The 26,126-nt window shown below is 47.5% G+C and overlaps 1 protein-coding gene across 2 annotated transcripts; it reads left to right on the forward strand.

Moving 5' to 3' along the window:
• Positions 1-6,900: 6,900 nt before the first annotated feature.
• KIF2C (kinesin family member 2C) lies at positions 6,901-24,991 on the forward strand. Of its 2 annotated transcripts, XM_067725892.1 has the most exons (21): positions 6,901-7,077; positions 7,975-8,069; positions 10,102-10,203; positions 10,371-10,419; positions 12,587-12,709; positions 14,485-14,610; positions 15,162-15,262; positions 15,915-16,010; positions 16,635-16,689; positions 16,781-16,943; positions 18,107-18,197; positions 18,468-18,531; positions 18,611-18,702; positions 19,460-19,602; positions 20,386-20,590; positions 20,709-20,819; positions 21,694-21,761; positions 22,099-22,204; positions 22,298-22,411; positions 24,095-24,218; positions 24,328-24,991. In XM_067725892.1, exons 1-21 carry the CDS (start codon positions 7,011-7,013, stop codon positions 24,408-24,410), a joined length of 2,178 nt encoding a protein of 725 aa, XP_067581993.1. In that variant the 5' UTR covers positions 6,901-7,010; the 3' UTR covers positions 24,411-24,991. The 2 variants fall into 2 exon arrangements, with proteins under 2 accessions (XP_067581993.1, XP_067581994.1); XM_067725893.1 differs by lacking the exon at positions 14,485-14,610.
• Positions 24,992-26,126: the final 1,135 nt, after the last annotated feature.

Below are 26,126 nucleotides of genomic sequence, written 5' to 3' on the forward strand. Positions count from 1 at the left end.
GTCAACAGGATATTGTAAAGTTTTAAATTTTCTACCTATCTAAATGGTGAAAAATGGTATCTCAGTGTAGTTTTAAGTTGCATTTCTCTTTTTTATAAGTGAAGTTGAGTATATTTTTCATTTTTGTATCTTTTTTTTTTTTTGCGGTACACGGGCCTCTCACTGTTGTGGCCTCTCCCATTGCGGAGCACAGGCTCTGGACGCGCATGCTCAGCGGCCATGGCTCACGGGCCCAGCCGTTCCGCGGCATGTGGGATCTTCCCGGACCGGGGCACAAACCCGTGTCCCCTGCGTCGGCAGGCAGACTCTCAACCACTGTGCCACCAGGGAAGCCCCACATTTTTGTATCTTTTGTGTGTGTATTTTCTGTTTGTATATTTTGTCCATTTTTATGTTTGCTCTTTCCCCTCAATTTTTCTCGGAAACCTGCATTGCCATCTTTCAGCCATGCATCACAGAAAGGAAATGTTCCCTTTATTTTAAAGAGCTCTCTGTGTGTTAAGGACATTAGTTCTTTATCTGCCATGTATCGTTAAGTTGTTAATATTCTCTCCCAGGTTTTCATTTTGCCAAGCAGATGTTTTTTAATGGAGTCAAATTTATAAATCTTTTATCTCTTCTGGATTTTGAGTTATAGTTCAAAAGGCTTTCTTCACACACGGATTATTAAGAAAAATACACTCATGTTTTCTTCTACTATTTCATGTAGTTTCTTTTTTTTTAAATTTATTTATGTATTTATTTTTGGCTTTCTCTAGTTGTGGAGAGTGGCGGCTACTCTTTGTTGTGGTGCGCGGGTTTCTCTTGTTGCAGAGCACAGCCTCTAAGTGCACAGGCTCAGTAGTTGTGGCTCGCGGGCTCTAGAGTGCAGGCTCAGTAGTTGTGGCGCACGGGCTGAGTTGCTCCACGGCATGTGGGATCTTGCCCGACCAGGGCTTGAACCCATATCCCCTGCATTGGCAGGTGGATTCTTAACCACTGGGCCACCAGGGAAGTCCTAAAATACTTCTTTTAAATCTCTTTTTCACTGATTTCTACCTTTTCCCCTCTCATTTCTTTGAATCTCAACTTTGTAGTTTTTTTTCAAATTATTGAACAAGGCATCAGTTAGGAATATTTTAGTTAGGTATGTTTTCAGTTGTTGATTAAAGAAAATATGAATAATGGTGGCTTAAATAAACAATTTGGGGGACTTCCCTGGTGGTCCAGTGGCTAAGACTCCATGCTCCTAATTCAGGGGGCCCGGGTTTGATCCCTGATCAGGGAACTAGATCCCACATGCTTCAACTAAGAGTTCGCATGCCGCAAATAAAAAGATCCCACACGCCACAACTAGGACCCAGCACAGCCAAATAAATAAATGAATATTTTTTAAAAATAAATAAACAAGTGGGTTTTTGTTTTCTTTTCTTTTGTTTGTAGTTACATAGCAAGGAGTTGGATTGTAGGTGGTTGCTGGCATTAGTTCAACTGTTCAGCCACCAAGAACCTTCTTGGGCTCTTCCTGCCTTCCTACTTGGCTGTCCTGAGTGTGTTGAATTTTTTTGATCTGATGACTATAACCTACCTCATGATCGCAAGACAGCTGTCACAGCTCCTGACAAAACATCCATGTCCAAGGCAAGAAAAAAGGGGGAGGACATATTACAAGCAAATGATCCTCATTTCAGCCCCTTCTTTTTTGATCTCCAATGTGGAGATAAGTAAGGGAGAAGGGGGCTGAGAATGGCTGTAGGATTAGTCACCAACAGTGTGGGTCACAAACAACTAGCTCATTTGTTTTCTATCTTTCTTGTTTTCTTTATCCCTTCCTGATGCCATTTGGAAGAATCCTCACCCTAATCTTATTGCTCATCATTTCATTTTGCCTGTAACCATTCTGCTATCCAATCCACATATGGATTTCAACTATTAAATTTTTCATTCCCAGTATTTCCAACTGATTCTTCTTGTTTGTTCCTACCTTAGGTTAACAATATCCTCTCTTATATTTTGGGGATATTTATTATACTTATTTTAAACTTGACCAGGTCTATTAACTCAGCTTCATCTAATATAGGTTTCTCTGTTTGTTGTTTTTATTTCATTGCAAATATGTTTCCCTTTGAGTTCCTATTATTTTAGGCGTGTCAGTGAATTTAGGGGAAGGCTAAGGCCCAGACCCTAAGATATGAAGCAGGTGGGGAGGTAATGTTTAAGGTCTACTGGTCTAGCCCTACCTAGTCAGGCTGGAGTGCTGGGTTTACAGCCTCATGAGGCAATGGGGCAGGTAATGATCCACCCAGGGTCCTGAGGAGTGGGGGTGAGGAGGGGAGAGGCACAGGTGAGCACAACTGTAATAGCTCTCCCTCAGTCTTACCCCCATCTCAAGGCATCTGACGCCCTACAAGTCTGGCTACAGTCACAGTCTCCCCACAACTGGCCCCCAACTACCTTCCGTCTTCTCATGGATTTCTCGGTTTTCACTCTATATTTTCTCAAATCCTTAACCCCTCTTCAGTCCAGTGGTTGAGACTTCGCCTTCCAATGCAGGGGGTGGAGGTTTGAGTTCGATCCCTGGTTGCGGAGCTAGAATCCCACATGCATCGTGGTCAAAAAACCAAAACAGAAAACAGAAGCAATATTGTAACAAATTCAATAAAGACTTTAAAAATGGTCCACAGCAAAAAAAAAAAAAAAAATCTTTAAAAAAAATTTTCAAACAAATAAACGTTAAGTACAAAGACACCATTTTCCATTAGACTGCATCTACTATCATCAATTCATGGCCACAGTTATTTCCTGTCTCCCCATCCCTCACCGCTGGCCCACTGGATTATTGAATAATTTTAAAACAAATCTCATTTCTAGATATAAAAGACTTTAGGGAATTATTTTCAATTTTTTAAGTATAATAATGATACTGTAATTATGTGGGAGAATGGTCTTATTCTTGGGAGATGCATGTTGAAATACTTAGAGCTAAAGAGTCATGATGTTTGCAACGGTTAAAGAGAAAAACCACAGGCCCAAAATGGTGTCACTTGTGCTAAAGCCCATGACACCAATCCTAGATTTAATACCTAACCTATGGCAGTTTCAACCTTCATTGGAAATGTAATCTTAATCACTTAGTCTGGAATTTTCTAGTCGGCACCAATGAGGTAATCTGCCAAATGGGCCCTCTTTATTCCCCAGAGAAAGAAGAGTCAATCTGTATAATAAAACCCTTGCTGTCCCTTCCCCCACAAAAAGATGTCCTGGCCTAAAAATAATCCTTTCTTCTCTTTTGCTAATAGCTCCCTTGCCCCACCCTCCTTCCTATAAAAACCTTCCATTTTATACAATCACTTAGAGCACCCTCCTAGTTGCTAAATGGAATGCTGCCCGATTCATGAGTCACCAGTCTAATCGCCAATTAGATCTTCAAATTTATTCGGTTAAATTGTGTTTTTTTAACACAACTATCAAGTAGTTCAGAAAAAAATAATGAATAAAACCTAAGTCTAGAGGCTGGACTGGATTTAACTTACAAATTTTTGGCATCATTATCTCTTAGATGATGCTGTGTACTTCATCTTGTATCCTATCAGGAGACTCTTAATGTCAGGGTGCCTCACTACTGGTGATACTGTTTGATCACTTGGCTATAATGGTGACTGCCACTTTTTTTCATATAAAGGTGTGCTTTCCCTTTACAAATTGTTAACAAATAATCTGTGGAGCAATACTCTGGCACCATACAAACATCCTGTACTCAGCAACCTTTCACCTAGCATCCACTGAATCATTTAATTAATTGGGAACTGTAGTACAGTTCCAGAGGTTTTTTTATTTCAGTGGCTGTACTTTTAAAGTGTTTCTAGTTTTTGTTTTTTTCATATATGTCTTTTTTGTAAACATATTGTTCTATCCTTTCACAATGATTTTTTTTAACTTGCTATTTTTTTGATATAAAGCATACCAATTTTATAGACTCTGATTGTTCTATTACCAATTCAAGGAAGGGAGGGCTTTTTTTCTCTCTATTGTGGTGATATGTACATGGTAATATGTTGGAGTCCCTGGCACACGTAAGTGTCCCCAATTTAATGGCTTTGTGTTTCCAAAAGTCCTAGAGGTTTCATTATTCTCAGACCATGGGACTCTTCTGGGTCAGTTCCCCTTGCTGCTCTGACTACTCTCTTCATTTTTGGCACAAAAGGAATTCTCGACTTTGGAGACTCTGAGTTTCCTATAGGTTTTACTGTTTTTGGACCACTCGGTGTTAATTCCTTGACTTCAGGTTCCTATAACAGGAGGGTATTGGAATCAGAAACAAGTTATAAGGGCTGGAGTTTTATCACCCATTCAGGGCCAGGAGAAATTCACTAGGTCTGACCAAGGTTGAGGAACTGGCAATGCCCCCTGCAAAACCCCAAGTGCCCCAAGGGCCTTGGGAAGCAGCAAGGAAGTTTGCAACTACTTGGACCCACGGATGGAAAAAGCAAAAAAGGTAGCGATGGGTCTGAATTTATATTGCCCTCCTAACTCAGGAGGCACAGAAAATAACATAATGAACATCATGTATACACGATTCATGTTAAAAAACAAAATTCTATTTTGTTGAAGTACCCCTCTCCTACCACTTTACTCTCTCTGCCAGAGGCAACTGCTCTCTTGAATCTTAGTGTTTATCATTCCCAAGCATATCTTTATTCTTTTATCGCATATGTATGTATCTGTAAACAATATCCCACTTCTCTCTCTACTCTGACTTTCATCTTCAATACTTTACCAAGACTGCTCAAGGTCACCAATGACTTAGGTGCTAGCAAATTTAAAGGATACTTCCATGTCCTCATCTTGCCCGTCCTTACTGCAGTTCTCCAAAGTTACTTCCTCCTTCATTCCTTCCTCTACTTCTACTCCCTGGTTTTCCTCATCCCTTCAAACCGCCCTAATCTCATCTCCTTTGCTCCTCCTCTGCACTCCCTCAAATGCTGGTATGCCCCCATGGCTCCATGATGGTTCTTCTCATCTCCATCTATACTCTCTCCCTAGGAGATCTCATTTAGTTCCAGGACTCTGAATACATCTACCTAAAATGACTGCCAAATCTCTATCTCTGGCCTGGATCTCTCCCTGAGCTCCTAATTCGTGTATCCAACTGCTAACCTGACACCTCCACTCTGAAGTCTTGTATATATCTTGGACTCAACATGACCAAAGTGAAGCTTTTGACCTACCCCCCCCAAACTGTTTCCTTCATAACCCCACTCTCCTATTTCAAGAAATAGTCCACCACCCACCCAGTTGCTCTAGCCAGAAACCAGCAGTCATCCATGATTATCCCTTCTCCTTCACCCACGTATCCAACCTGTCAACCTAAACAGAGGCAAACCAAGGCAAGCTCGAACTACCAGAAATTGAGTTGCAATTTGAGAAACATATGCTGTAGCAAGATACAAGCAAGTCCGTTGAGGGTTTGGGCAGAGTTGTGTTTATGGACCAGAAGCAAGTCTGACCAGAGTCCTAAAGTATTAAGTTAATTGGCTTGAGGATGGGGAGTAATTCTTGATGGATGTTCATTGGTCAGGAAATAAGTCTGTTTTCTGTAAACCAGGCAATTATGGGAAATCAGTCTCTAAGTTCCATTCTTTGGAGGGTACCTTTGTGAGATTCTCCATTTCAGATCCTCCTGTTTCATTTTAGACCGAAATCCTTTCACAAACCCATCAGCAAGACCCATTCACTCCACCTTTCCACCTCCCAAATAAGGTACACCTTTAATCCATCCTCTTAGCTACATTTCCAGTATCACGGCCCCAGGCTAGGCCGGTTATAATCTCTTGCCTACTAGGTCACCTCACTTCCAGTCCTGCCCCCTTCAAATCAGTTCTCCACACAGCAGCAAGCCCAATAAACATAAAATCAAATGTAATTCAGATCTTGTCACTCCTCTGCTCAAAATTCTTCAATGATTTCTCATTAGGACAAAAGCCAAAATTATAATATTACTATGGGATACAAGATGCTAAGTTGATCTCATTCTTCTCCCCCTCACCTATTGCCTTCTATCCATACAGGCTTCTTTCAGTTCTTCAAGATCAAGTTCTGTCCCACCTCAGGGCCTTTGCATATATCATTCTCAGATCTTAGTCTGGAAGCCTCTCCACCTCCCTGCCCTTCATTTTGACATTCCTCCTTGTTCTCTAGAGTCAGGTTAAGTATCACTTCAAAGATTTCTCCCCTGACTATTTTATCTAAAGTAGGTTCCTCCATTTTTCTGTATTCCAGTTCTCGGTTTCCCTCAGAGCACTTACTACATATCGTAATTTACTTGTAATTTTCTTCTTTTTGTCCCCTGTTCACGTTAGAAATGTTAGTTCGAGGGCAAGAACTACGTGTCGCTTTCATTATTGCTATCTCCAGCGCCTTGCACCATGCCTACCACGTGGTAGACACTCGATAAAAAGCTAGTGAATCTGGTCTTCCATTCACTGTAAGTGATAGCCCCTCGTTGAAACTTAGCAGTAATTCCGCGAGGGAGGAAACATGCTCCCCACTGCGTGAAGAGGGAAAGTTTGTAACTTGTCCGAGGTCACGGAGCAGGCAACTAAAGAAGTTCGGATTCGAACCCATGACTGTAGGACCCGTGAGCCCTCCCTCTGAGACACCATCTTGAGGTTTCTCAGTTTAGGGAACCCCAGCAGTACTGCAACCCTCTGAATGCCTGTAATCTGTCCCCTCCGGCCGCGACGGCTCCCCAATCTCTCTGCAAGCCCTGCGTTCCCCGCTGTGGTCTGACGAGTGGGCGGTCCCATGCCCCGGAAGGCGCCCCCCCCCCCGGAGACTACGTATCCCAACAGGCTCCGCAGGGCGCCGCTGATTGGCGGAAGAGAGGCCGGCGACAGCGTGATGACGTTTAGGGACGCCGGCGCGCGGGATTTAAACTTCGGCGGTTTACGCGGCGTTAAGACTTCGCAGTGTTGGTAGAGTGGTGGTTTTCTGGCATTTCGCGTTTCTCTTCCCGGAGCTCCTGCCTACCCATGGACTCGTCGCTTCTTCAAGCTCGCCTGTTTCCCGGTCTCGCCATCAAGATACAACGCAGTAATGGTGAGGGGCGGGGTCCTGAGGCCAAGGGGACCCGTGGGCTGAGACGGCAGAGATTACCTCCCCTCCCCAAACAGCAGGCCCTGAATCACTATTGGGGATTCCCCTCCACCCCCCCAGGTCTAGGTCTCCGCACTGGCAGTCAGTCTTCTCTACCAGGGCCAGGGGCCTCTGCACTGGCGGTGGGTCCCCTCCCCGTCCTCCAGGAATGAGCGGAGCTCCTTTGTGTCACTGGACCTCTCTGGGACGTCAGGGTTGCTGGATTCATTTCCCCTCCAAAGTTCACCCCTGCAACTGCCCTGCTCTTGCAGGGACCTCGGCTTTCTGGCCCCTCTGTTCTCCCATAAACGCTGTGCACTTGCAGTATGTCAGATACTGGGATTCAGGGTAACGAGACAGACGAGATCCCTGCTCTTCAGGAGCTTGCAATCCTGCCCTCTCTTTTTTAGTTGAGCAGCTACCTCACCTCTGGCAGGTCTAATACCCATATCACTAGAATGGTCTGACGTAAAGGTCAGGAGTGAGATAGGGAAACCTGAGGGCGCTAGAGCCTCAGTGCTGTGTTGAGGAACTGCTCACCTAAGCAGCTCAGCCTCAGTGCTGTGTTGAGGAACTGCTCACTAAGCACCAGAGTGATTCCCCTGCCCAAACATACCTTCACCCCACAGTAGGCTCTCTTTTGAGTAGGGATGAGTCCTTATCCTCTGCAGCTCAGTTTTAAGAACTGTTCCTTGCCTACCTCACTGTGGGATATTCCAAGGGTGAAGTGCCAGGAGATTTGTCTCCTGGGGTTAGAAAGAAAGTCAACTGTCCCTTCCTTCAGGCCAACTCTACATTAAGAGTCTCTGTGGGATCCTAAAAGTGAAAAAGATGGGTAACTCTGATCTTTTCATACTATAGGCTTAATTCACAGTGCCAATGTAAGGACTGTGAACTTGGAGAAATCCTGCGTTTCGGTGGAATGGACAGAAGGAGGAGCCACAAAGGGCAAAGAGGTAGGTTCTATGAGTATGCCTGTACCACATTTAACACCTTCCTACCTAAAAGATGTGTGTGGAAATGGAACTTGTGTCAGCCTTGTTTTTGATGTCGACTTGTCCTCCCTAATCTTAAATATGGTCCTCTTTGAATGCATTGGGATTTTATTTAGGCAGGCCTGTTCTAAATTGAAGTAATCAACAGTTTCTGTTGTGTTTCTAGAAAGTAAACTGCACAGAATTCTAAAACCTTGCTCACCCAAGCTAGCTCTGAGTGCACACTACCTATGATATTGATTTGGGGAGCAAAATTGATAATCTAGTTGGGGAGACAAAAGTATGTTTCTGAAACACCAAATAATAGAAGGCAACTACAGATGAATAATGCTAGAGCAGCTCAGAGGTGGAAAATCACTGAGGATGAGCTGGGCCTGTGGGGGCCAGAAAGCTTAACAGAAACAGTGAGATGGCCCTCATGGGGACTGGTAAAGAAGCTGGCTCCGGGCATTGAGGAAGACCAAGGATGCTTGGCAGCAGCAAAAAGACTAAAAAAGGAAACTAGAGGGTCTTTGTCTCTTGCAGTAAGTTGTTTAAGATTTTATTCTGTAGGCAGTAGGAGCCTTGGAAGGATTTTGAGAAGAGGAGGGATGTGCCTAAGATATTTATGTTTTAGAGGCATTGTGGTGTGGTGAAGAGGTCACCAAGCTAAGAGTATGAAAACCTGGATTTTAGAGTCTGGCTCTGCCACTACTTAATGTGTTCTCAGGCACGTTTCTGTCCCTCTTAAAAATTCAACTTCCTCATTTCTAAAATGAGGATGATAATATTTACTTACTTTGGGTTGTTTTGAGGACTTATTCAACAAATCCATTTGTACTGGTTCCAAAATGCCAGCCAGTGTGTTTGGTACTGGGGATACAGAAGTGAATAAGACAGACCTGGACCCTCTTCTGTGGAGCTTAACAGATAACACATGTAAAGGGCTTGCTTAGTATCGTGCCTTATGGTAGGTATGCATATATTTAGGTGGTATATCTGAGAAATAGAAGAACTGAATTCTTTACATTATCTGTCCTTGAATCAAGAGGTTCCTAAAATTCCTTTCAACCATCTATTAGCAGTTCCGTGTGACTTATTTTTGTTTTTGTTGTTCGTTTAGAAATACAGCTCTTATTGGGTCTCACTCCAGCTTAAATATTGCCTTTGGAATAAAGTCCAAACTTCTTAGTGAGGAATTAAAGCCTTTTCAAGATCTGATCCCAATCAACTTTTTTTCTTTATACTACACACTCCTTCCAAAGTAGTGCCAGGGACAAATGGGGCAGTTCCCCACTCTATGATCCTGCCTAGTGTCTCGCTGCCTTCACACTCTCACTCTTATTCCTTCCTCCTGAATCATCAAAGTGAGGATCAGTTAATGTCAGAACTTTGGTCTCCTGTGTTGTTTATGCTCTCCGTAGTTTAGGGATTGGAATCGGGGGAGTGGGGGAGGGTAAGGGTCTGTAGCTGTCCAAGAAAAGTGGATAGAAGCCTGGCTACTGAAGTACTCGCCAGCTTTTGCATTTGGTGGTTCTGTCCTCCTCGTCTATCCCATGCTGCTTTGGTTTCTAGCCCTTTGTGCACATGGCTTCTGTCTCCCACTAGCATATGAGCTCACTGAAAGCAAGGGCGATACATGTCTTAATTCATTTTTGAATACCTTCCCCCTACAGCCTTACTCATGCCTAATAAGTGTTTGAATAGCTGATTAATACATAAAGGTTGCATATGTAGGAGGTGAAGCTCTCACCCTGGAGTACATGCTTCAGCTCTTTCACATTTTGAAACAGAAATAATCAAGTTGGTACTATTTAGGTGTGTTTGAACCTGCTGTGAAGTTTGAGTTGTCCCCAGGGACACGACTAGGGAATAAATATTTGTTTATAGCTATTAGTACTTGGTGGAACTTAAAGTTTATAAAGTCTGAATCTAGGGGTAGCCTTGACTGCAGAGATGCAATTGGATTGAACAAGCTATGTTGTTCACAGAAGCTTTTACTTGCTCCTTGCAGATTGATTTTGATGATGTGGCTGCAATAAACCCAGAAATCTTACAGCTTCTTCCTTTACACCCAAAGGACAGTCTGCCCCTGCAGGAGAATGTAACGGTTCAGGTAGGTGCCTGTCACCTGACTGCAGCCAGTGCCCCATTTGGCTTGTTGGCTCTTTGCTGGTTTGTTTTCTGGGGCTGCTTAGTTCTTTAGCACAGCACATGGGCCCAGGATAGGCCCTTGAGAATTGATAAGAGCCATATATTGTGGTGGTTTGTTTTGTTTTTCAGAAACAAAAGCGCAGATCAGTCAGCTCCAAAATTCCCGCTCCAAAGGAAGGTAAATGGATTTCTACTGGTTCACTGTCCTGGGGTTTGTGCCAGGAATGATGTTCTTGGAGCTCAGGAAGCTGTGAAGTAGACTCATTGCTCCAGTTTAGCAGGTGGCTTTTGTGTGGGCTGAGTCCTGCCCTGTCTTCCAAGCATCTTCCTCAGTGAGGAAGAATCTAACCTACAGGGAGGAAGAAATGGAGAGGTGTTGGTCAAAGGGTGCAGAGTTTCAGTTATGCAAGATAAAGACGTTCTGGAGATTTAATGTACAACATAGGGCCTATGATTAATAATACTGTATTGTACACTTAGAAATTTACTGTGAGGGTAGATCTTATGTTAAGTGTTCTTACCACAAAAGGAAAAAACAAAATACAAAACAAAGGGAGCAGGAGGAAACTTTTGGAGGTGATGAGTAGGTTTATCGCATTGATTGTGATAATGGTTTCATGGGTGTATACCTACCTCCAAACCCATCAAATTGTACACATTAAATATCTACAGCTGTTTATATGTCAGTCCTACCTCTAAAGCAGTTTAAAAAAAAGAAAAGAAGAGAAAGAATTCAACAGTTCAACCTACAGCTCTTACTTAGGCCAACCTCTCAGGGACTTGGTGCATTTGGGAAATTTGCTGACTGGCCTGTGGAATCCAGAGCAGTAATCAGCCATTGTGGGCTTGTTTTCTCTCCTTGGGGGAACAACATGCCTTGGAGTGAGGTGGTGGGCAGGCTGTGAGAAAAGCTAGGTCAGGGCCATTTAGAAGTAGAGTTGGCAGTGCTGTGGTGATCTGGGGGTGGGGTGAGATTGGACAGATAATAGCAATGCCTCGAACTCCAACAGAAGGTTGGGCTTTCTCTGCAGAAGGAGTCAGCATAAACCTACTTTGACTACAGTCATCTGTGATGGTGGCTATAGGCACAAACTGCCCAAATAATCCAGCTTATAACCCAGAACCAGCTATACCTCACAGCCTGTCCCAGTCCAGGGGGTATCACTGCCTTGACATAACACAGCCACCTTGGGCCCAGAAATGACATGCCTGGAGCTTCAGGTTCCCGGGGGCCCAAGGTGAAAGGTGGTGCAGCTTTGAGCTTCAGCTGGGCATGACTGGTGTGTTGCTGGCCCTCTCTTGCAGGCTATACCACCGTAAGGGCCTGCAAGAGAGGTGGGGGTGGCAGCCATCCCACTCCACGTGCATGACACGAAAGGATGCTACCACCGCTCCTTTTAATGGAAAAAAAGCCTTAATGAATGTGCATGATATTGAACAGTAGAAATGAAACACAAGATTATAGATCTTTTGAGAAATAGGAAAATTATAATAATTCATGCTCTTTATGAAAAATAGGGATTATATAGAGCCATCAGATCAGCCCAAATTTAGGAAACTCAAATTCAGTACAAGTTGATATTTACTTATATGACACCAGTGTTTTATTTCCAAATTCACTACTTCTTTTATTTATAGGTGCATTATTTCTTTCTTACGGAGAGAAACTATATAGATGGGTAGAAATTGGCAAGAATTAAAGTATAACTCAATTGTTTCTCTCAGTTAAGCATTCTTTTAAGATTCCAGAAAATTCATGTAGCTGATCCCATGGTTTCTAAAGATGTGGCCCAGGCCTGGCTCTGTAAAATATCTTGGAGCAGTGGAAAAACCCCAGACTGGAATCTGGCAGTCTTGGGTTCACATCCCGGTTCTGACGCTTACTAGTTGAGTGGCATTGGGCAAGTTGCTTAATTTTTCTGTGCCTTAATGTCATCTTCCATTAGTTGGGAATACTGATACTTACCTCATGATGTTTCGCGGTATGGGAAGATTGTAGAATGGTAGGTGCTGTTGCTAAGGTTAAGAATGCTTTTTTTCAGGGATTAGGTCTACGTCTCCAGAAATGATTTCAGATTGTCTGTAGGTCCCTCCATTTACTCAAGACAGATGCTCTTGTGGGAGCCCTCAGGAGCTCTCAGATTGCAGAACGCAACAAATTAGTTTTGGGGTCACTAGTACTTGGCCTTTCTAATTTTTCCTTTCCTTGGGTGGAAGGAATGGGGAGTTGGTGGGCTCCTTTCCTGTATAGAATCTTGGAGGGTTACCCCCGACGGCCCCTCTATTATGCCTGTTGGCTCTCCTGATCATGCTGCACTGATCGGCTTCTGCCCTTGGTCCTTCAGGTCTCCGAGGCCGCTCCACTCGCATGTCCACTGTCCCAGAGGTTCGCATCACCACTCAGGAGAATGATATGGAGGTGGAACTGCCTGCATCTGCAAGTTCCCGCAAGCAGTTTTCAGTTCCCAGTGAGTAATGAATCTGTTCTCCCTGTTTGAGGCCCTGGAGTGGTCCTCACACATCGCCCTGAACCTGTTCTAGAATATCCTAGGATTCCTACACTCTCTGGCTTTTGTATTGTTCTGCTCCTGCCCCACTGCTCCCTTGTCTGGAAATCATCTCACTTTACTTTTTAAACTTTATTTAAACGTAATATATATACAGAAGAGTAAACCTATCGTTGACTACATAGTTCACAAAGTGAACACACTCATGTAACTGACACCCAGATCAAACAGAGCATTACCAGCACCCCCAAAAGTCCCCCTCAGGCCCCCTCCCAGTTCCTAAGCCCCCAAGGGTACCTACGTCCTGACTTCAGATCGCATAAATTAACTTTTTCTCTTTTTTTTGACTTTATATAAATGGAGTTTTTAAAACTTTTTCTTTTAATTTATTTTTGGCTGCACTGGGTCTTTGTTGCTGCGCGCAGGCTTTCTCTAGTTGCAGCAAGTGGGGGTTACTCTTCGTTGCGGTGCGCAAGCTTCTCACTGTGGTGGCTTCTCTTGTTTTGGAGCACGGGCTCTAGGAGCGCTGGCTTCAGTAGTTGTGGCTCGCAGGCTCAGTAGTTGTGGCTCGCGGGCTTCAGTAGTTGTGGCTCACAGGCTCTAGAGCGCAGGCTCAGTAGTTGTGGTGCACGGGCTTTAGTTGCTCCGCAACATGTGGGATCTTCCTGACCAGGGATTGAACCCGTGTCGCCTGCATTGGCAGGTGGATTCTTAACCACTGCACCAGCAGGGTAGAGGGTAGTCCCAAACATTTTTAATTGTCAACTTTACTAGTTATTAGTAAATAAAGTAGGTGATTTTTGTAATCATTACATTTAATGTGTATCAAATTCAGCTCTAATAAAGTGAAGGCAAACAAAAGGGTCACGACCAGGTATGGGAAGTAGTGAGTCACCATGGGTTGTACCTTTCTGGGTTGAATCAATATGGTTGGTTGGGGCTTCCCTGGTGGCGCAGTGGTTAATAAGAATCCACCTGCCAACGCAGGGGACACGGGTTTGATCCCTGGCCCTGGAAGACCCCACATGCCGCAGAGCAACTAAGCCCGTGAGCCACAACTACTGAAGCCTGCGCGCCTAGAGCCTGTGCTCCACAACAAGAGAAGCCACCGCAATGAGAAGCTCGCACACCGCAAAGAAGAGTAATCCCTGCTCGCCGCAACCAGAGAAAAGCCTGCACGCAGCAACGAAGACCCAACGCAGCCAAAAATAAAATAAATAAAATAAAAATAAATAAATTTATTTAAAAAAATATATGGTTGGTTGTTGCTCAGTTTCCCATTATCCCTGGGTTTCAGTCCTTGCTCCTGTTAACCACCTGGGTTCTGAAGTCAGAAATTTCTCCTAAATGAGTAGAAAGGCCTGGCCTGGCCTGAGAACCCATGCTTGGTCAAGCCTGAAGAGTTCAGGCCTTTAAAGGCTTTTCCCTTCATGGTGAAGCCCACACTGAGCTACTCACACACTCTTTAAGATTTTTTTCTTTTTTTTTTTTGCCCCGACCACCCTCTTTAAGATTTCTTGACCCCAGGAGCCAGCGCCTGTGGAGGGACTTGTTGGGTTCAAGGTGTGGGCCGAGATGCAGGAAAAAGCCTGAGCTTTGCTCACACGGTAGGAGCCTGAGCCCTTGCTGAGCTGGCAGTCGGTAGCCTTCCTCCTGGCCTATGACCCGCTAGGGCTCAGATGAGCATGGCTGCCGTATGCCTGCCTGCTTCTCCAATGACTCTTGTTCCCCCACAGCCGGCCCCCCTAGGCCCTCCTGCCCTGCAGTGGCTGAGATACCATTGACGATGGTCAGCGAGGAGGTGGAAGAGCAAGTCCATTCCTCCGTCCAAGGCAGCTCTTCTGCAAACCCTGTGAACTCAGGTAGACATGCTGAGCTGTCTGCTGCCCTGCTCCTAGTGCAGGATAGGTAGTTACAGCCTGTCCCACACCTGGCTTGCCTTGGCACCTGAATTCAAACCATGTTTGTCACATGGGGTCGTGTTTCCCTGTGGCCACGGAATCAATCTTTCACAAGAGGTGACCCTGTCACTGCCAGGTGGCAGGAGCCCTCTGATGTAGTTGAGGTGCTATCACAGCTAAAGTCTTGGCCAACACCCGAAGAACAGCCCAGAGTGCCCACCAAGACCAAGCAGGGATGATCTCACCTCTTCTGGTTTTTGAGAAGATGCCACAGAGGCATAGAGAGAGCTTGGGTTAGACCTGGAGTGCCCACATTAGCAAGTCTCTTGTGGGCTTGGCCATCCCAAGAGTCATAGCTGTTGCTTCCTCTCCGTGCATATGGTGACATAAGAGCAAGGGTCTAGAGAAGGCCTAGTCCTGGGAAAGGCCCAGGACTCAACACAACAGCCAGAGAAGAACAGGCTGGCCTAGACAGGTAAAAGAAAGGGCTTCCTTTTTTTTTCTCCCCCTAGTTCGGAGGAAATCTTGTATTGTGAAGGAAATGGAAAAAATGAAGAACAAGCGAGAAGAGAAAAGAGCCCAGAACTCTGAAATGAGAATAAAACGAGCTCAGGTACCTTTCTTGGGAAGCAAGGGCAAAGGTTTTTGGACAGGCATCCTTAACTGAAACCTTGTCTGCCACAGAGATAACAGTTTGGCCCCAGCATTTCTGAGGCTCCAGTTCTGATATCCAAGAAGTTTAACTAGTTTCTCATCAGGATTCAGAGAACAAATAATTCAGATATTCTTCTGAAGGCCCTCAGATGAGGAATGTTTGCTGCTGATTGTCCAATGGGCACGCACATCACACAGTTCAGTGTCCAGTGGGCTGCTGGGCACAGTTGCCTGCCTCCCCCGACTTCCTAGTTGTGTGTATGCAGGGGTGCCACAGTGGAGTTCCAGTTTGGATTATTTCCCTTTAGTTGGGTTAATGGCACAGGGGAATCCCAGCCTGCTGGTCTCCTAAGATGTGGGACAGTGGCTCTTGCCCCAGTTCCTAGAGTGGTTGGTGCATGCCTAGGCCCCCTGCCAATCTTTGTTCCCAAGACTTTGTTCCTGGGTTCTCTGCCCAGAGCCAGAGTTGGGGGCAGTGAGATCGTGTGGGGGCTTGTCAGCCCTGCAGGGCTGTGTGCATATGAAGAGCTGTTGTTGCTGTTCCTAGCACTGAGGCCTGAGAGCACTTAACATCTTGGCAGTCAGTCTTTCTTCACTCCTATCCCAAACAGGAGTATGACAACAGCTTTCCAAACTGGGAATTTTCCCGGATGATTAAAGAATTTCGGGCTACTTTGGAATGTCATCCACTTACTGTGACTGATCCTGTAAGTAATCCCAAAGGGTTTCTACCTCTCCTTCCTGAGTAGGTGTACAATTTTTTTTTTTAACATAGTTGATTTCAACATCGTGTTGGTTTCAGGTGTACAGCACAGTGATTGAGTCTCTCTCTCTCTACATATATATGTAAATACACACACACACACACACACACGATTCCTTTTCAGATTCTTTTCCCGAGTAGGCGTACAAGTGAGAGACAGAATCATCTCTTAAAGCAATGAGAGCGTGCAGGAATCTTCACTCACCCTCAAGGGGTTTTTTAATACCCTTTGGTGGGCTGGAGCTAGTGAGGCCTAGATAGGAGAGTCTGATCTTTATCAACTCCCACACCCCCATCCTCCCTGCTTCAGTAGGTTGGCTAGATTCTTACTACTAATCATGAAAGTATGCTGAACCCTCCTATAGGCAGCAGAGTGAGGAAACTGGGAAGAAAATTCAGAGCTGCCTTCTTACGCTCCAGAGTAACTATGGGCATAGTGGGTTCCAGTGTTAGATCTTGGCCCTTGCCTGAGCCAAACTTGGGATTAGAACTGGACGGGTTGTGGACAAGCTTTCTTTCAGTATTGCTCTGACCTTTTGCTCTTGGTTGTCTTTTCTCATCCTCGAAGATTGAAGAGCACAGGATATGTGTTTGTGTTAGGAAACGACCGCTGAATAAACAAGGTAAGCCCTATTCAGTCAGAATGAGGCTTTGGACTGACTGTGGGTTCCCCCGTGTCCAGGGAGCATCCCCTGAAATACTGTCCTTCTGCAGAATTGGCCAAGAAAGAAATTGATGTGATTTCCGTTCCTAGCAAGAGTGTCCTCTTGGTACATGAGCCCAAGTTAAAAGTGGATTTAACAAAGTACCTGGAGAACCAAGCATTCTGCTTTGACTTCGCATTTGATGAAACAGCTTCAAATGAAGTCGTCTACAGGTTAGTCCCTTGCCTCTTTGTTTCTCCTCCTTCCCCCTGACACTTTACTCTTTCCAATGAGGGACATTGTGGTAACACTCACGCTCACAGACATGCTGACCCTGAAGCCCTTCCTGGCTTCCTCTTGTGTTTTCTTTGGATGGGCCATGACACAGAGCTGGCTCTGGCTCCCAGCACCTGGAAGGCCCTGTTGGGGCTGTCCCATCCCGTTTTTCAGCTTTAGTGGCCCGCGCTTCTGAGTGGACAGAAGTGAGGTATTACCCATTGCACTCTTTGAAGCTGGGCTGGGCAAGCCCTAGGGGTTCTTCCTATGTCCTGTGCAGCCACCCATTTCCCACTGGGCTTAGCAGACTCAGCAAACTCTGCAACTACTCTGTCCAATACAGCACCCACTAGCCTCATGCGACTGTTTAAATAAAGTTAAAAATTCAGTTCTTCAGGAACTTCCCTGGCACTCCACTGGTTAAGAATCTGTGCTTCCACTGCAGGGGGCTTGGGTTCGATCCCTGGTTGGGGAACTAAGATCCCGCAAGCCATGCGGTGTGGCCAAAAAAAATTCAGTTCTTCAGTTACACTAGCCACATTTCCAGTGCTCAATAGCCATGTGTGGCAGTGGCTACTATCGGACAGCACTGCTCTAGACCAGAGGTTGATAAACTATAGTCCATGGACCAATTTGGCTTGCAATCCCTTCTTATATGGCTCTCAAATTAAGAATGGATTTTGTGTTTTTAAAGAATCATTAAATATATATGTATATTTATGTATGTATGTATGTATATATATGGAAGAGACCTATTTTAGGCCCACAAAGCCTAAAATAATTTAGGTTCCTACTTTAGATGGTTTCTTTGATCTTTGTAGCATATCTTATGCTGGAAGTCGGTTGCTAAGCTCAAGCTTTCACCTTGTGTCTCCAGGGTAGAGGAGGTGCTCAGTTAGAGTGTGGACCATCAGCCTGCTCCTGGCAGGTCGGTCCAGCTCTCCCCAGGTGGCTAGGAGAATTTCAAATTTATAAGTGGGGATGGGGTCAGGTGGGACCACTTTGTGTGAGAGGTGTGCTCATGCTTGGAAGGAGGCCTCCAGGAGTCCTGCTTTGTGCTCCATGTCCCAGGGAGCACATTTGAGGAGAGATGTACACTCTTCCCCATCCTTTCTCCTAGGTTCACAGCAAGGCCACTTGTACAGACAATCTTTGAAGGGGGAAAAGCAACCTGTTTTGCATATGGCCAGACAGGAAGTGGTAAGACTCATGTGAGTATTCAGGCCTGGCAGAGAGCAAGCCTACCCATAGCGGAATTCTGGGTCTCTGAAAAGGAGGACAATGAGTTTGTTGCAGAAAATCCCCTCAGTGCAGATGCCCCATCTCCAGATGCCTTTGCTGTGCCAGGTTCAAGGAGGGGCCTTAGTAGGTCCAGCCTCCCCTCCCAGCTTTGGTGTGGCCCACTGTGGTGGTGGAGCCAGTAGTGCCCTGGCCTAGGCCAAGGGCCCTTTACCACGGTCTTCTGCCCCCTCCCTTTGCAGACGATGGGTGGAGACCTCTGTGGGAAAGCCCAGAACGCATCGAAAGGGATCTATGCGATGGCCTGTAAGTAGTGTGTTCTGCCACAGTGGGGTTGGGCACAGAAGGGCAGGTTGCTTACTTAATCCAGCCTCTCTCCTCACAGCCCGGGACGTCTTCCTCCTGAAGAATCAGCCCCGATACCGGAACCTCGGCCTGGAAGTCTATGTGACATTCTTCGAGATCTATAATGGGAAGGTAGCTGGCGGGGAGCCCTTTGTTTATGCTGTTGGGGCCCCTGAAGTTTCAGAAACCTTGAGGTTGGCTAGAAATTGTAGAAGCCAAACAACCTGTGGGTTGTCAAGCCTCTGGGCCACTTCGCCCAAACGTGTGGGAGCTTTCATCCAATGGTGGGGTGGTACCCATGCTCAACAAGTATGGCAGGAATATGCCTCAGGGCCACCTCTCAGATGGGAGGTTTGCCTGTGTGTGCCCTGTCCTCCCTCCACACACCTCCCTCATAACTCTCTTCCCCATTCTCACACTCGTGTTCTCTCTATAGATGTCTATGTATCTTTCTGCCTCTATGCTTTTGCAGAGTCATCTTCCCCAAGTGGGGTCTAGATAATAATAATAGCTAGGGTTGCTTATTAAGATGTTACTAGGTGCTAAGCACTATTCTAAGCGCTTTACTTGTCTCAGCTCATCACCACAATCCTACTAGGAAGTATTACTGTCACTGTCACTATTGTACAGATGAGAAACGAGGCTAGGTGGTTAAGTACTTGTCCAGGTTCACATAGCTAGTAAAGTAGCAGGGTCGCATCAAACTGAGGCAGTCTGGTTCAGCTCCCAAGTGGACTGTCCGCTGCTAGTCTGGCATAACCCAGCTCGGCCTCTCCTGCCTTTCCTGCTGCCAGCCCTTGTCTAAGCTGGGACCGGCCCTGAAGGAGGGAGGAGTCAGTGGGGTGCCCGGTGCCTGATGGCCTTGGCCTTGTTCCCCTGCCTGACACAGCTGTTCGACCTGCTCAACAAGAAGGCCAAGCTGCGCGTGCTAGAGGATGGCAAGCAGCAGGTGCAGGTGGTGGGGCTGCAGGAGCACGTGGTGAGCTGTGCTGATGACGTCATCAAGATGATCGACATAGGCAGTGCCTGCAGGTCAGAGTTCCGGCCAGGGGAAGGGGCCACCTTCTAATGCCAGGTCAGGTAACAGACTAGCGCTGAGTCCTTTGCTGTTTCCACGGAGCGCCGCTTTCCCTGGCTTGGTGCGGGCTCTGAAGGCCTCTGCCTTAAGTGGTCTCAATGGGGCCGATGACCCAGGACGAGACTTATCAGGGTCGAGTCAAAGTATCTTGAATCTGACCAAGGCAGGCTTTATTCCCCGGCTTTTACCCAAAGGCATGCTTCCTGGCTTCTCTGGGTTTCTCCTTGCTGTTCCCTCCCTCTGTGGTGGGAGACAGGAGCTCTGGATGTGCTCTAGGCTGGAAGTGATGGGGCCACAGCTCCCTTCCTGTATAGAGGTGGGGAAGTGCACTACCAGGGCCCTAGGCGTGGTGCAGTGGATGCTGGGCAGCTTATGGAGGCCCAGGGAGAGGGCTGCCCACCCCAGGGCCCTTGAGTTGCAGCAAGTGGTTCATGACAGCCCCTCCTTCCCTGTGTGCCCTTCAGCAGAGGCAACTCATGCTTCCCCATGTCCTATGGGCCCTGGGGTCTGGCCAAGGCCCTCACACAGAATCCAGTACTTTGACTGCAAGCGTAAGCCACTAGGTCCAGAGCTGGAGGGAGGGCAGGACAGAAGTGGGACAGGATGACACAAGACATCTTAGAGTCCTGACCTGTGTGCCTCTGCTACCGGAGAACTGACTGCTTTGGAACCTGGGGTGCCATGGTGGCTGGTGACCCTGGGAGCTCATAGTCCTTCTTTGTCCTCCTTTGCCACAGGACCTCTGGGCAGACATTTGCCAACTCCAGCTCTTCCCGCTCCCACGCCTGTTTCCAGATTCTTCTTCGAGCCAAAGGGAGAGTGCATGGCAAGTTCTCTTTGGTGGATCTGGCAGGGAACGAGCGAGGTGCAGACACTTCCAGTGCTGACCGGCAGACCCGCATGGAGGGCGCAGAAATCAACAAGAGTCTCCTGGCTCTGAAGGTAGTGGAGCCCAGCTGGAGGGGAGGGGGTTGGCCTGGAGGGCTGCTGGGGGAGGGAGGGAGAGAGTGGGCATCTCAAGAGGAGGGAGGGGACCTCAGCTTCCCCTGCTGTGCCCCAGGAATGCATCAGGGCCCTGGGACAGAACAAAGCTCACACCCCGTTCCGCGAGAGCAAGCTGACACAGGTGCTAAGGGACTCCTTTATCGGGGAGAACTCAAGGACCTGCATGGTGAGTAGGGTCCCTTTGGAGGTGGTGCACTCCTGTCCCTGGGCAAGAGGCTTGGTGCTCTTGGCCACCTGGGTTTCTAGGCTCTAACTTGACTGGGCTTCACCCCCTGCTTTTGGACACCAGGCTCCTCTTTGCCTACCCAAGAGGGGAGGAAAGGGTCTTCTCCCTTTATTGTATGTCCGTGCAGCTCTTGTTTTGGGGAAGGTCATTCCTCCCTTACCTGATGAAAAGGGGGCTGGAGAATTCAGAAGGAGGACCTTTGGGGAAGCAGGAGAGGCAGTCCTCGTCTCTTCTGTGGCTTCCCTCAGGGGTCATTGGCTCCCAGCCTAGCAAATAGAGGGCCACAACTGTGAGTGATTTTTTGTGTGTGTGTGTGTGGCCGCGTTGGGTCTTTGTTGCTGTGCACAGGCTTTCTCTAGTTGCAGTGAGCGGGGGCTACTCTTCGTTGTGGTGCGCAGGCTTCTCATTGCAGTGGCTTCTCTTGTTGCAGAGCACGGGCTCTAGGCATGCGGGCTTCAGTAGTTGTGGCTCGCAGGCTCTAGAGCGCAGGCTCAGTAGTTGGGGTGCACGGGCTTAGTTGCTCCGCGGCATGTGGGATCTTCCCGGACCAGGGCTCAAACCCATGTCCCCTGCATTGGCAGGCGGATTCTTAACCACTGCGCCACCAGGGAAGTCCCCAGGGACCAATTTTTAAGGCACCTTAGTTTGCAGGGCTCATGGGGCAAGTTGCCTGGCACAGAGTGGTTGCTTAATGGGTTCTGCCCCCAATTCCACGTGGGTATTAGCAGCCTAAAGAACTCCTACTGGCAGCCTCTCCAAGAGCACCCTTACCCTGTGATCCTTGACGTTTAAGTGCCCATTCCCTCTTTTGCAGATCGCCATGATCTCACCAGGCATAAGCTCCTGTGAATATACTTTAAATACACTAAGATATGCAGACAGGTACTAGTACCTACACCAGGTGGGATGGGGAGGGGGTGCAGGATGGGGGAGGGAATGACAGCAATGAGAGCGGGGAGGAAGCTCTGGCGACTCAGTGCCCATTGTCTCCTCTTCTGTGACTCGCTGAATCTGAGGCCTGGGAGTTCATATATGATGCTACAAGGTTTTTTCCGATCCCCTCAGGCTTTGGTGGGGAGCAGTGTGAGTGAGGGACTTCTCCTAGGCTAAAGCAAAGCTGCTAGTCCATCTCCTCGAAGTCTCGCAATCTGAGTGGTGCTGCACACTCGTGAGTGCCAAGAAGGCTGCTGTGGGATCTGAGACCTTCTTCTTTTCTCAGGGTCAAGGAGCTGAGCCCCCACAGTGGGCCCAGTGGGGAGCAGCCAACTCAGATGGAAACAGAAGAGATGGAAGCCAGCTCTGACGGGGCCCTGAGCACAGGCAACGTAAGGGGCAGGGTGGGCCAGGCAAGACAGAAACGTGGCCTCCTGAGATGGGGACTGGTCCACACTGTTGTGTCTCTGCTTTTGCCCCCTTAGTTCTCCAAGGAAGAGGAGGAACTGTCTTCCCAGATGTCCAGCTTCAATGAAGCCATGACTCAGATCAGGGAGCTGGAGGAGAGGGCCATGGAAGAGCTCAAAGAGATTATACAGGTGGAGGGCTAGCCCTGGGCTGGGAGAGACTGGATATCCATCCTAGCACGGGCTCAGCGCCATTCCTTGACTGTGACCTGGGCTTTGCCCCTCCCCGGGTCTTCTGGCTGGGGTGTCAAGAGGCAGCCGTCTACACCAGCATTTCTTAATTCTCCATTTATTTTTTCAGCTGCTCTTCTAGAGCAGCTGATTACGGCACCTCCTTCCCCAGCCTGGCACACATAGGCTTTCCTCCATCGTTCTGGCTGGAGCTGGTGTCTCTACCCCATGCTCCTGACTGAGGGTTTGGAGGGTAACCTTGTCTTGTTTGTTCAGTGAATGTTTGGTGAGTACTTTCTATATGCCAGCTCCTGTGCTGAGACCAAGGGCCAAAAACCTGAAGTATGGATAACAGGCCCGAAATAAGACTTGATCAATCGTGACTCTTCTATTTATAAGCTGATTTCCTTGTGAAAGTCATTGAGTTTCACTGGGCCCCCAGATTCTTCATCCCCAAAATGGGCAAGACAAGATGGTTACATCTGAGGATTAAGTGATATGTTTTTTTTTTTTTTTTTTTTTGCGGTACGCGGGCCTCTCACTGTTGTGGCCTCTCCCGTTGCGGAGCACAGGCTCCGGACGCGCAGGCTCAGCGGCCATGGCTCACGGGCCCAGCCGCTCCGCGGCATGCGGGATCTTCCCAGACCGGGGCACGAACCCACATCCCCTGCATCGGCAGGCGGACTCTCAACCACTGCGCCACCAGGGAAGCCCCCAAGTGATATGTTTTTAAAGCACTCAGCCATCCCCAGCATGTAGTCAGCATTTAGTAAGTGGTAGATGCTACCACTGCTGTGATCCCTGCTGTGGAAGAGCAAGTGGGAGAAAGTCCCTAAGAATGGGGCTTTCAGAGTGTAGAGCAGAGGGGAGAGCTCGGGGCACTTAGAACTGAGGAGGGAACATGTAGGATAAATGCCTACATGTGTCCTCCCTCCGTGGCACGCTCAGGGTACAAATGTTTGAAAGGACGTGGTACTTTCAGGAAGAATGAGAGGTTCACTCTGGCCAGAGCAAAAGGTGTGAGCAGATGAGGGAAGGAGATGAAGGCTGTGGACAGGTCAGCTGGGACCTGATGCTAAAGGCCTGGACTTCGTTATGAGGGCAGTAGATGCCTTTGAAGAGAGTAAAGCAGAGTGGTGACATGGTCACATCAGAGCTTTAGGTACCTTACTATGGCCACAGTATAGAGGCTGGTTTCGGGATGTGGGGCGAGCATGAGTAGAGGCACTTAGGAGTTAAGAGCAGTTAGAAGATTGTTAGAGTTCAAGAGAGATGTTAGTGTCTAGACCAACTATGACCATGGCCATGGTATTGGAATTAGGGCATGAGATTTAAGAACCATTTCAGGGGTGGAATTAGTAGGATTGGGGGACAAGCAGGGTGAAAGAAGTTCTTGCTGAGATTTCTGGCTTGAGCATCAAGACAGATGATAACATTCATTTGATATAAGGCACACGCACAAGTTTGGGGTGGGGAAGAGGATGAATTCAAGCTGAGAATTTCTGGGAGAGGATCAGGAGGCAGGGTATGGGGCATGGCTGGAGGAGTGGGCATCTGCATTGCAGATGGTAGAGCCCTAGGAATGATTTGCTAGATTGGTTTGGTCATTATTGACCTGACAAGGTTCGCGCTGTGTTGTTGCAGGAAGGGCCAGGCTGGCTGGAGCTCTCCGAGATGGCTGAGCAGCCAGACTACGACCTGGAGACCTTTGTGAATAAAGCAGAATGTGCCCTGGCCCAGCAAACCAAGCACTTCTCAGCCCTGCAAGGTGGGTGCGGCCAGAGGATGGGGCTTCTGCGGGTGATGGCAGCTCTGCCAGAGGGAATGAGGCCTCTGAGAGACCCACTAACCCCGGGTGCACCACCCTTTCCTTCCAGATGTCCTCAAGGCCTTGCGCCTGGCCATGCAGCTAGAAGAGCAGGCCAGCAAACAAATAAGCAGCAAGAAACGGCCCCATTGACGACTGCAAATAAAGATCTGTTTGGTGTCACACCCAGCCTTTTCCCCTTCCCTTCCCTCCTCAGCGAACTCTGGGCACCTGGTGGGTCTAGTCAAGGTCTGAGCTGGGACAAGCTTTGGTAAATGCCAAGTATGGGGGCATCTGGGCCCAGGGCAGCTGGGGAGGGGTCAGAGTGCATGGGACACGACTTTCCTTTTCCTCACTTGTAGCCATGAAGGGAACAAGGATGGAAAGAGGGAGCTTTTAGTTATCTTATGTGCTGCCCTTCTCTCCAAGAGGGGAAAGCTCTCTGGTGTAGAGTTTTCCCTTGGGCAGCACTCTGCCTGTGTGGACTGGCTGCTGGTGGAGAGCTCCCTGGGGTTGTCCTGGCTCTTGGGAGAGGGAAGGAGCCTTTAGTTCAGCTCTGCTGGCCCTGGCCTGCCTTCCATACCCTTGGTCGGGGCACTAATATGTTTTGTACTTGAAAAAAAGTTGCCGGGACCTCTTCCTTCCCTGCTGTTTTTTGAGGCCCAAGAGGATCCCTGCTGTTTTCTGTTTTATGTATTTATACATTGTGTCTAACAATAAAGAGAAAAAAATCAGCCTGTTGAGTGGTATGTGGGAAGTGCCTGGGATGTGTATGAGCCTTCTGGGACTTAGGACCCTACTGCAACTCTGGGTAGTGCTGATTCTGTACTCTACCCAGGAGACCAAATCTACACCTGCAGTTTCAGTGACATGGTGAAGACTCCAACCTCTGCCTTGTTCAATGCTGACTAGATCCTAGGCCCTCTCCTGGGCACAGGAGCCGTAAGCAGAAAGGAGATGGTGCTCTGTCATTTACAGTCTGCTCAAGGCATGTTAAAAGATTCTGTGGCAACACTGACACGAAAGCACTTGCCTTGCTAGACAGGAAAGGATCTGATGGGTAACACGTTTGATCTTGAAAAATGAGAAGTTTGCCAGGTAGACTGAGGAACCAAACAATAGGGCGTGTATGGCTTGGGAACTAGAAGACTCCAGATCCCGTGTCACAGAACATGAATTATCTAAATGGTAATGTGCCACTGAAAGGTTTTTAGCCTGGGAGCCATACAACCAAATGTGTGTTTCAGAAAGGCCTCAGTCCGGGAGACACGGTGGGGCATGGGGCGTGTGGGCTACTGCAGAAACTCCAGAGAAGAGTGGGGTCAGATGGACCAGGTTCTAGCCCTCTCAGCCGCAGTTACTTCATTGTAAAGTAGGGGCATTCTCTACCTCATGGTGAGAAAATTACAGGAGTTTCAGGTGCCATTAAATAACCAAATAGAGGGCATGGATTCAGAAATTCAGCTAAATCAGAAGTTTGACAGAAATGGCACTAACTCTTGAGGCCTTAAAAGCTTCCAGATACCTAACTTCTCCCACATCTGTAAAACAAGGCCACCAATACCCACAATTTTGTGTACGATTTAGTGGGTTTTAGTATACTAAATTGCAAAGATCCAATGCCACCATCCCAGACCTGACCACCTTCCCTAACTGCCCCCCTTTGTGAATTCTTAACTCCCAGTGACCCATTCTCCCCAAGCAGCCAGAAGAATCTTTTTAGGTTCTCCCCTGCTTGGAACCCTTTAATAAAGAATAAATTCTAAATGCCCTATCATGGTCTATTAGGCCCCACCTGGTCAGCTCCTCTCTATTGGTCCAGTGAGAATGTAATTTGAGCAGAATGGTTTGGAAGCTAAGAGCCCAGCT

The sequence above is a fragment of the Pseudorca crassidens genome, chromosome 2 (genome assembly GCF_039906515.1).
Source record: "Pseudorca crassidens isolate mPseCra1 chromosome 2, mPseCra1.hap1, whole genome shotgun sequence".
Lineage (NCBI taxonomy): Eukaryota > Metazoa > Chordata > Mammalia > Artiodactyla > Delphinidae > Pseudorca > Pseudorca crassidens.

Excerpts from the sequence above, each read along its gene's own strand:
- KIF2C (XM_067725892.1), top strand. The coding sequence starts at position 7,011 with ATGGACTCGTCGCTTCTTCAAGCTCGCCTGTTTCCCGGTCTCGCCATC. Across the intron at positions 18,198-18,467 it reads CAGGAAGTGGTAAGACTCAT|ACGATGGGTGGAGACCTCTG; the intron begins GTGAGTATTCAG and ends CTCCCTTTGCAG. Across the intron at positions 19,603-20,385 it reads GACATAGGCAGTGCCTGCAG|GACCTCTGGGCAGACATTTG; the intron begins GTCAGAGTTCCG and ends CCTTTGCCACAG.